We start from the raw sequence: 11147 nt of genomic DNA on the forward strand, positions 1-11147 counted from the left end.
TGAATCCATATTCCATTTCCACGTATCATTTGACCTGCAATTAAATTTAACCTGTGACAGTAGCTCGATCATATTATGCAATTCACTAGCGGTACTTCAAGTAGGTTCCCAACACCACATCCAATTGCGTACCAGCTCTCCATCAATGACACGAATTCGCTCCTTAACCTTGACCTATTTTACAGTTTCTAGCCGATACAGACATGGGAAAAGATTACACAATTTGTCCCCCCAACCCAATGTTCTGTCCAAAAAATAGTGTCGTCTCCCATCACCGATTGTCTTTGTAAAAGAGTACTTGAAAAGGAACATGTAACTCTACAATAGATGATCCTACAATTATAATGTTACTCCAAACGATTGTCGTTAAGGAGTGAAGATTTTCACTCTCTACCATCAACCCACCACAAGCACCACAGATACTTTTATTGACATTTACCCATAATGAATTAGTTTCGGTTTTAAACCTCCACCACCATTTTTCTAATAACGCAAGATTTTTGCAAATTAGGGACCCAATATTTAACCCCCCCCCCCCCCCCGGCCCGTAATTATTTTGAGAAATATCCCATTTTAACCAAGCAAGTTAGGACTCCAAACCCGAACCGTCCCAAAGAAAGATCTTCTCACACTCTCAAGAATTTTTAGTACACTCGAAGGAGCACGAAATAACGAAAAGTAGTACAACGGAAGACTATTAATGACCGATTTAATAAGCACCAATCTTCCACCAAAAGACAACGAACGCATTTTTCAACCCGAAAGCCTAGACTTAAATTTCTCAATTACCGAGTTCCAATCCTTCAGCTTTGACAATTTTGTCCCTATCGGTATCCCTAAATAAATGAAAGGAAGGTTACCAACTTGACAACCCAAATAACGAGCTATTAAGTTTACTTCCGACATCTCAACCCCGATCCCATAAAGACTACTTTTATTAAAATTAACCTTCAAACCCGAAGAAAGTTCAAAGCATTTTAAAAGATTCCTTAAGTTTAAAGCATTCGATCTACTCCATTCCCCGAAAAAGATCGTGTCGTCCGCGTATTGGAGGTGCGAGACCAACACATTATCTTTACCAACTTCAATTCCTTTAAGTAGACTTTTTTCAATTGTCGCCATTGTAAAGATATTTAACCCATCCGTCGCGATAATAAACAAAAAAGGCGATAATGGGCCGAATTTTAACAAGACGAAATCCATTTTACCCATTTTTCTCCGAACCCCATACATATCATAACCTCGAATAAAAAGCACCAATTAAGTCTATCAAAAGCCTTTTCAAAATCAACCTTAAAGATAATGCCTTTACGCGTTGACCTAGGTCAATTGTCTCGTTTGCATTAAGTGCCCCATCTAAAATGTAACGGCCTTTTAAAAAGGCGTTTTGCTCCGGGACCACTAATGAAGGTACCACCTTACGGATGCGGTTAGATAAGAATTTTGCAATGATTTTATAGTAACCCCCCAATTAGGCTAATTGGGCGATAATCACCAAGTCCCAACGGGTCGGTTTTCTTTGGAACTAAAGTGATAAAGGAGGCGTTACAACTCTTTGAAATATCACCTCGCTCCCAAAAGCAAGCTAAAGCCGCAAGTAAATCTGTTTTAATCAAATTCCAGAATTTTTTATAGAAGAGAAAATTAAAACCATCGAGACCGGGTGCCTTAGAACTTCAGCAATCGTTTACTGCTTCCAGAATTTCAGACTCGGAAAAAGGACATTCGAGGGCTTCTGCATCTTCAACTGAAATGGACGGGTATCTGAGATCTTCTAATATAGGTCTTGCATGATCAAACAATCGTTTAAGTTAAGACCCCTAATATTGCACCTATTAAATTTGTTACAAATAAGTGAGTGAAAGAATTTCGTGTTTCGTCACCTTCGAGTAGCCACCGAGATCGAGCTTTCTGTTTTATCATACTTGCTTTAAATCTTTCCTTTTCAAACCACGAATTGTCTTGAAAGGACCCGTTCATATACATTATAAACGATTCACAATAGTTGATTTCATCGCGAGGTACTTGACCTCTATATGATACATTTTACAAAGATTGTATTCATTTTTAAAAGACAAACTTTCATTTCATCGAAAGTTGACAGCATGCATACCATTTCATAATGTATCCAACTATATTTGACTTAATAATAATCTTGATGAACTCAACGACTCGAATGCAACGGCTTTTGAAATATATCATGAATGACTCCAAGTAATATCTCTAAAATGAGCAAATGCACAGCGGAAGATTTCTTTCATACCTGAGAAAAAACATGCTTTCAAGTGTCAACCAAAAGGTTGATGAGTTCATAGGTTTATCATAAAAACAAAAAAAAATTCATCATTTTGATAGACCACAAGATTCAAATACATTACACCTATCTCGTGTACGAAACCATTTTTCATAATGCTTAGCAGAGTAGGTTCGTATCCTTTTCTCCCCCGTAGGTTGCCTCGCGATTTTTAAATAATCGTACACATATCTCGTGCACAAAACTAATACACATAACCTGTGTATAAAAATCATTCTCTCGATACATAACATTCATAATGATTTCATTGCTCAACATGGTAACCGACCTTAACATATAATGCGCATCAATAATATCCCCAAAAATAGAACATCTCGTCTGTATAATATATAAACTTTGAAGTACTAAACACCACGCCCACTAGCTCTTCCGTCTAGTGAACATTCTGGGTGGGGGTGTTAAACCCGGTAGCTACCTTTAGGATTCGCGTGAATTAGGGCCATACCCGATTCTAATTCTTAGGTTACCAAGCAATAATAATCAGGGAAAAATATTCATATCAATTGGTGGTAATTATCACGTCCACATAATTCAATGGTGGCAATTATCATGTCCACATAATTCATTTGAGGAATGTTTTGCTTGTGTCTATTTCGTCAAACATTTATAAAAGCATTTCATGTATTCACAGTTCAAAATATATTTCAAAAGCATTTCATAAAGCGGTTATAAAAGCAGCGCATGTATTCTCAGTCCCAAAATATAAAGAGTAAAAGGGAATTAAATGAACTCACAATACTGTATTTTGTAGTAAAAATACATATGACGACATTGAACAATGCAAGGTTGGCCTCGGATTCACGAACTTATATCATTCATATATATATTAAAACATATACTCGTAATCTAACAATTATAACTTTATATATTATGTAATTAATTTGTATATATATTTTAAAATAATTATTATTTATATAGTTATATATACCTATATATATATGTTAAAAATATCTAATTTGTTTTATATGATTATTTATATAAAATTTGCTACTATGATATATTCATACTTATATAAAATATTACTTATAAGTATATTTTTATAGACTTAATAATATAGTAATTAAAAGTTATATTTGATTATAATGATAATATTTATAATAACATTACTTATACTAATAATTATAATAAGAATCGTAGTAATAATAATAGTGATATATATAATAATACTTGTAACGATATTGATTTTGCTGTTAATGATAGTCATGATAATGATTTTAGTATTTACATAATAATAATACTCATATTAATAATTATGCTTATGTTAATAATAATAGTTTTAGTATTTACAAAATGATGCCAATTCTAATATTTATAACAATAACTTGTATTATTTTCATAATAATAGTAATAATAATAATCATAATCATATCAATACTTATTTTAATATTAGTAGTAATAATGATAATATTAATATTTAATGATATTAATAATAATAATAAATTGTAGTATGATAGTTAAAATATTACTTAACTTAACTTATCATTATTAATAATAATATTCATTTTTGTAGTTATAATCCTAATATTAATAATATTTACTACTTGTGTTAATAACAATACTAATAATAATGATATTACTAATAATAATAATAGTAATATTAATCGTATTGATAATAATAATAATAATTCTATTTCTTAATATTACAAGCAACATAATATTATAACAAAATGATTTATATTAACAATAATAATAATAATAATAACAATAATAATAATTAATAATAATAATAATAATAATAATAATAATAATAATAATAATAATAATAATAATAATAATAATAATAATAATAATAATAATAATAATAATAATAATAATTGAAATAAAAATAAAGTGTATACCCTTTGAAATCGTGCTAAAAAGAATTGCCCAAGACGGGGCTCGAACCCGAGACCTCTAGCTCACCCGAATCACCTCTTAACCATCCCTCTATCTCAATTTATCTGTTATAACTCGTATTCGATTTTTATTTAACCATTGTTTATTTATGTGTTTCTCCTTCTTCTTCATCACTCAACAGAAAAACATTCCTCACTGTTTTAACAATAAATAATAAACTTGACTTAGGATTTATGAACAAAATAGAAGTGGTTTGGGGTGGTTTTGAATTTAACAGAAAATCAATTAAAGCAGCAACATCAGCTTCGATGAACACCATACAACTCAAACATCAAAATCGATTTTTTAGACCGTTTTGGATTTAAATTTCTACACGAATTAAGTTGGAAACACTCCCTAGAAACTTTATGTATCTTTAATTTGATCTGAAACATCAACATAAAAACAAATTTTCGCGAAGATCAAAAGGTTTGACTTTTTATAAATATACTTTGACTCGTAAATTCGACTCCGATATTGAAAATTGGAACTTGAAATCTTACAGATAATTTGATTAAGGGATTCCTAACAAGTCTGCATTGTTAGATTTTTAAATTCAATTCGTAATCGAGATTTTGACAAAAAGTTACAAGAACAGAGTTTTCGTTCTGTGTTCTTAAATTTTTTGGTTATCCTTTGTATTGCATTAGAAGTAGGTTATATAAAACGTAATTAGATATTAACACAGTATTAGATTCGTTTGCAGTTGTTTTGTAGCAAAGGGAAATCGACACTGACCATAAATCGTACAGAAAATAAAATAAAATACATAAAGTATGATATGGATTGTTAACAACTTATATAATTGAACGAATCTGATATAAAATCGACTAGACAGAATTATAAATCAATAAAGCTTGATGGTGAAAGGAAACAGAATACTCAGTTCTATATTTTTCTATGTATACGTATCTGGATAAGGATACTGTATTTGTATAATAGTATATGTATTTATATAAGTATATCTGTATTTGTATCTGTGTGTATATATATATATATATATATATATATATATATATATATATTTATATATATTTTTAACTGCTTTTATATATATCTGTATGTATATATATATATATCTATAATTACATTTTATATTTAATCTTATTAATTAATAATAATGCTCTCAATATTATTTTAATAAGAATTTATAATAGTATAATAGTAATAATGTTATTATTAATGATAATGATAACTATAAAAGTGATAATAATAATATTTTTAATGGTAATAATAATAAATGGTATTATTTTTAAAATAATAATAATGATAAATATATATAAAGAAAATAATGATCTTTAATGACAATGGTAATAATACTTATAAAAATAATACTAATAACCATAATATAACAATCACATGTATTAAACTTTATTTCTATATATTATAACAATATTACTAATATTGATATTAATATTAATTTTAGTGTTAATAATGATGATGAAAGTAATAATATTAATATAATACTATATTTTATCTTGTAACTACATATATTAATATGACAATTTATTAATTATGTAATATTTAATAATTGTGTAGTATATATATATACATATTTATATTTATTTATATATATATCACATACATTGGATATTTAATATGTATACACTATTCATCTCTATTACAGTAATCTAATAATTATATATATATATATATATATATATATATATATATATATATATATATATATATATATATATATATATATATATATATATATAACAACCAATTATTCCATTCATTAGTTTACATTATTAATTCCAATTGATTAAATTGTATTTTTATTATTTCAGAATATTATATATATATATATATATATATATTTATATGTTTTTATTTATACATATATATCTATATTTAATTATTTATAAATAATTGTTCGTGAATCGTCGGGAATGGTCAAAGGTTAATTGAACACATGAACATAGTTTTCAAAGTTTTTGAGATTTCAACATTACAGACTTTGCTTATCGTGTCGGAAACATATTAACATCAAGTTTAAATTTGGTCGGAAATTTCCGGGTCGTCACATGTCTCACCTTCTTCCATTCTTCCAATTCTGCATTGTCAAGAAGTGTGACGACCCGTCCAAATCTATCTGGACGAACATGTCATTCATTGATTTCATTGCGAGGTATTTGACCTCTATATGATACGTTTTGTAAACATTGCATTCTTTTCAAAAGGTACACAATAAATGAATATCAATTTCTAAGGTTTTCAACGTTTGATGATTTCTACATATAGACAATCACCATAATTAATAGTTTACCATAAAACATTCGTTGACAATGAAGTCAAAATAAGATACACGGTGATGATTTTGTGAATGTAAAGTTTTCTTGAATAAAGCATGTATGACTCCATGCATATAGCTTGTACCATATATAAGCAAACAGCGGAAGACTTCTAGGAAACCTGAGAATAAACATGCTAACAAGTGTCAACACAAAGGTTGGTGAGTTCATAGTTTTAATGTATCGTATAATCTATATATAAAGGTGGATCACAAGATTTCAGTTGTTTCATCCAGAAACGTTTATCAAAATATTCTACAAGATTGAGCACCCTGGTAACTAAGCTTTAACGTTTTAATAAGTACCCCTGTTTTAACATACATGCAACCAACATGTACAATACACGCAAACCAACGTGTACTAAACTCAAATAGCATACGTCTGTTTTATAGTTCAGGCTAGGGTTTCTATACCTGGAACAGACGGGGATGTCAAGCCCTATGGATCCATATACAACTACTCGCGCCCACCAGTTCTTATAACTGGCAGTTACTAGTTACCAAAGCTAAGGGATTTTCGGTTCAAACTCAGTGTAGAATTAAGTATGTACTTGTATCCATTGCGTTTAAAATAAAGTGCATGTATTCTCAGCCCAAAAATATAGATTGCAAAAGCAATTAAAAAGGGAGCATATGAAACTCACCTTAGCAGCATATAAAGTTGTTCATCATAATTTGACCGAAACTCGGTATATCAAATAATCGTAGATCTCAACCTAGAGAACATATGTTGGTCAATAAATGTCTATCAAGCTAGGTCAGGTCATAGTGTATCACAATCCTAATGCTCGAGATCGACACACAAAAGTTATCCAAAGTCGTTTCAAAAAGTCAATTTTGACAGTTGTTTAACCAAACGAGACGTCTTTTATATAAGGATTCATTTACTCAGCTGGTAATATTCAAAAATCCATTTTATCAATCTCGTAAACAAGTTGTTTAAATCCTAATTGCAGATTCAAAAGCAATTTCAATTAACGTCAATTATAATTCAGTTGACCATATCTTTTGATTCGTTCTTCGAAACTATCCGATATCTAAATGAAAAGTTATTGATTTTTCGCCAGCTTTCCGAAAACATGTATATCATATACATTTTACCAGTAATATATGTATTTAATTTTTGATTCATTATAAACTGTTTAATGACGAAATTTAGTATACAAGCATGTATAAATATATACACTCGAGCACTAGTATGTATACACTATTAATTTATAAAATATAAAATATAAATGCTTACGTATTAATATTGAGATTCAATATTGTAGAAAAGTATGTAGACGTAACGGAGATGATAAACACTAGGTTTGATTCATAAATATACCCCCCGAACATTACCCATAACCTCCTTGGCAATAACCCACAATTTCCTTAGCTTTAGCTTGCTCGTAAACTCGTTTTGAAAGTGACACGCTCATAACCTCGTCGTAGTATTTTATGTAATAATAATAATAATAATAATAATAATAATAATAATAATAATAATAATAATAATAATAATAATAATAATAATAATAATAATAATAATAATAATAATCTTAATATTAATAATAATAATAATAATATAAATTATAAATATAATACAGAGTAATATAGATGGATATGTGTGTGTGCATTATGCCAGAACTCGATCGAATTTATAGACTTTTTCTGAAATCTGACCCCATTCGATCGCATGGGTTTTGTGGGTAAATGCCATGCGATCGCGTGGCCCGTAAATCCAGCTCACATCTGTTTTAACTTCTAGTTTGTCGACATATTAAATAAATATAAATATAATATATATAATTTATATAATTAATTATATATTATATTAAATTCACGTGCATAGTTGATTTGTAATTTTTGTTCCGATAAGTCGCACGTTGTCACACGACTTATGTCCCGGTTTCGGTTTTTCGAACGTCCTTACGTACACTGAGAAAACTGGCACTTTACCTTTCGTGACTCGTACATTTGTCAAAATATAGACTTAACTATCCATAAATTATAACACTCGAAATATAACTTATACATTCGAGTGTTTTGGTCATTTACTTCTATAAATCATCGTCTCGTTATCTATCAAAGTAAATTTAATAATATTGTTTTAAATCAAAACGTTTAATAACCAAGTTAATATTCATAAACACGTTTTAAGTACACATCGCAAGTTATTCATACAATTACAATTCCAACTTATCATATATGTTCAAATAGATATTTAAACCAATAAGTTTTATGCACAGTATCATACAATTAATACATTGTTACACTTTCAAGTTATAGTGTATATATGTATCTTTTTACATATAATTGTTCACGAATCATTGAGAACAGTTGATGGGTAATTGAATAGTTCAAAAAAATTTTGAGATTCAGTTTTACAGACTTTGCTTATCGTGTCGGAAACGTTAATCATACAAAGATTAAGTTTAAATTTGGTCAAAAATTTTCGGGTCATCACAGTACCTACCCGTTAAAGAAATTTCGTCCCGAAATTTGAGTGAGGTCGCCATGACTAACAATAAAAATGTTTTCATGACGTATATGAGTTGATAAATAGAGTTTTATCACCGTTGGATAATATGGATAAAACAATCCGATTATTCGAAGCGTATGAGAGAAGTTACCGTAATAGAATGAAATGAAGAATAAAGATTCGTCTTAACTTTTGACGTAGTAACGATTGATTTCCGGAATTTAAGGAATAGAAGATCTTCATAATTTAAATAGGATTTTATTCTTCGGGAATTAAGAAAATTATGATTTCCTTTGATTAAATGCGTAATCTGCCTCGATTGCTATGTCTGAAATTTCGCTATAAATTGACCTCTTCCGTTTCATTATTTTCATCACTCTTACATCTTCTTCCTCATTTCCTATTTTCAAAAGATTGTAAAAATGCTTCATCCAGTTCTGATTCTTGATATACTCCTAACTTTCATATCTGTCATTCTTCTTTTTCATCTACCATCAGAGGAATCTGCTTACTTCTACTTTGCCCTTGGGGTTATAGTGCTTTTAATTCTCCCGTGTCTTTATGTTGCGATAAACATTGATATACACGGTTTGTAATTTATGTGTTGTTATTGGGCTTTATATTCTCCCTTATATTTCAAAGTTCCTACTTCTATCTTCTATAATTATTGTCATCCCCAGTTAATGCTTTCTTTTATTTGCTGCGATTTATACCCCCATTTCTATTTCGGAGTTTTGTCCCTTCGTTTCTTCTTCTTGTGACTAAGCATTGCTTGTAATGGTCCAGAATTTGTAGGTATGAAGTTTCGAATGATCATAACTAATGTTTTAAGAAATTGTAATAACACGATCTTGATTGGTTAAATTACCAGAAGTTACGGGAAAAGATAGAACTATCAAGAATATATGTTCTTGATTTGTTTGGAGATTAGGTAAAATGTAAGAGTCGTGTAACATGACAAATGATGATTTTATAGTCTGTGAATCATCATGTTCCATTAGAAACTCAGCATGACTTACTGTAATATAATCACGTTGATCAAGTGTCATTATATTATACTAACTCATGCTTCAGCTCCCAACACCACTTCAAAAATATTCATATTTTAAACTCGAAGGTTTCAGAATTTAGACACTAAAATAGTTTCTTTTTATGATGTTACACAGATATCGCAAGGAGAAAATTGATTTCCGATAAGAATGATTATGGAATTATCTCCAGAAATATGGAGGATATTTATAATGAAAGATACGATGATATCTTAGAATTTCTAATATCAGATGATGATGAAGAATATTGTCCGCAAGGGTTTAGATTTGGAAGCAAGGTATTCGTTAATGGCTTCAGCAGATACTGAATCATTTGGATTCTTTGAAGGCAGGTTTATTCTTTGTGATTTGTCTACAGCCTCCTTCATACTTTGCTCAATCCATTTTTCAGTACCAAACTTTCTCTTTTTTTGTGCTTTTCCAACACACTACTCTTTATCATCAAACTTTTGACTGTTACGGTCGTTTACAGTTTTTGCTGCTTCATCAGCATTTTTCAAGATTCAGAGTATTGATTCGCAGACTGGTTGCTTTTCAGATTTTCAGAATGAAAGCTCATAATTCTAAGAGATGAATGTTATATATATACATATGATGTTCTAGTACAGTTTTGAAGTCAAAGTATAGATTTGAAAGATGTAGGAATCTAAGAATGATGTCACGTGTTTAAAGTTATGACTTGGATTCTGATCCGTCAATATCAGAATATGTAATTGAATTTGTATGAAAACGATTGTGTATCGTTGTGAGCAATTAATAATTTTTGAATTAAAGTTGAAGAATGTACAGTATAATATATTAATTGTGAACTTTTATATTTCCCGAGTATTACCTACCCGTTAAAGATTTCACAATTAATATTTTGTACAAAAGAATTTTTATTACCGTCTTTATGAAAATATATGTATGTATATTTTCTTCAGATGTAATACAGATTTGATGAGTTAATATCATATTAAGCTCATTTGATTTTCAACTTGAATTAGAAATGAATAATATCTAAAACATTAAAGATTTAATAATCTTTACCGAGTATTTCACTAATGTAATCAATACTCAGTTTTATTGATATTTCCTCAGTGAATCATGTTGGTGCTCATGGAACTCTTGCTAACTTCGCAAGGTACGAATGATGTTTTCTAGGGGTGT

The 11147-nt window shown here is 29.2% G+C and overlaps 1 protein-coding gene across 1 annotated transcript; it reads right to left on the reverse strand.

Annotated features, from left to right (window-relative positions):
* Positions 1-753: 753 nt before the first annotated feature.
* On the reverse strand, positions 754-1122 carry LOC139841614 (uncharacterized). Its single transcript, XM_071831826.1, has one exon. It carries the CDS (start codon positions 1120-1122, stop codon positions 754-756), a length of 369 nt encoding a protein of 122 aa, XP_071687927.1.
* Between the last annotated feature and the right edge of the window lie 10025 nt (positions 1123-11147).

This window comes from Rutidosis leptorrhynchoides, chromosome 4 (assembly GCF_046630445.1).
Source record: "Rutidosis leptorrhynchoides isolate AG116_Rl617_1_P2 chromosome 4, CSIRO_AGI_Rlap_v1, whole genome shotgun sequence".
Classification (NCBI taxonomy): domain Eukaryota; kingdom Viridiplantae; phylum Streptophyta; class Magnoliopsida; order Asterales; family Asteraceae; genus Rutidosis; species Rutidosis leptorrhynchoides.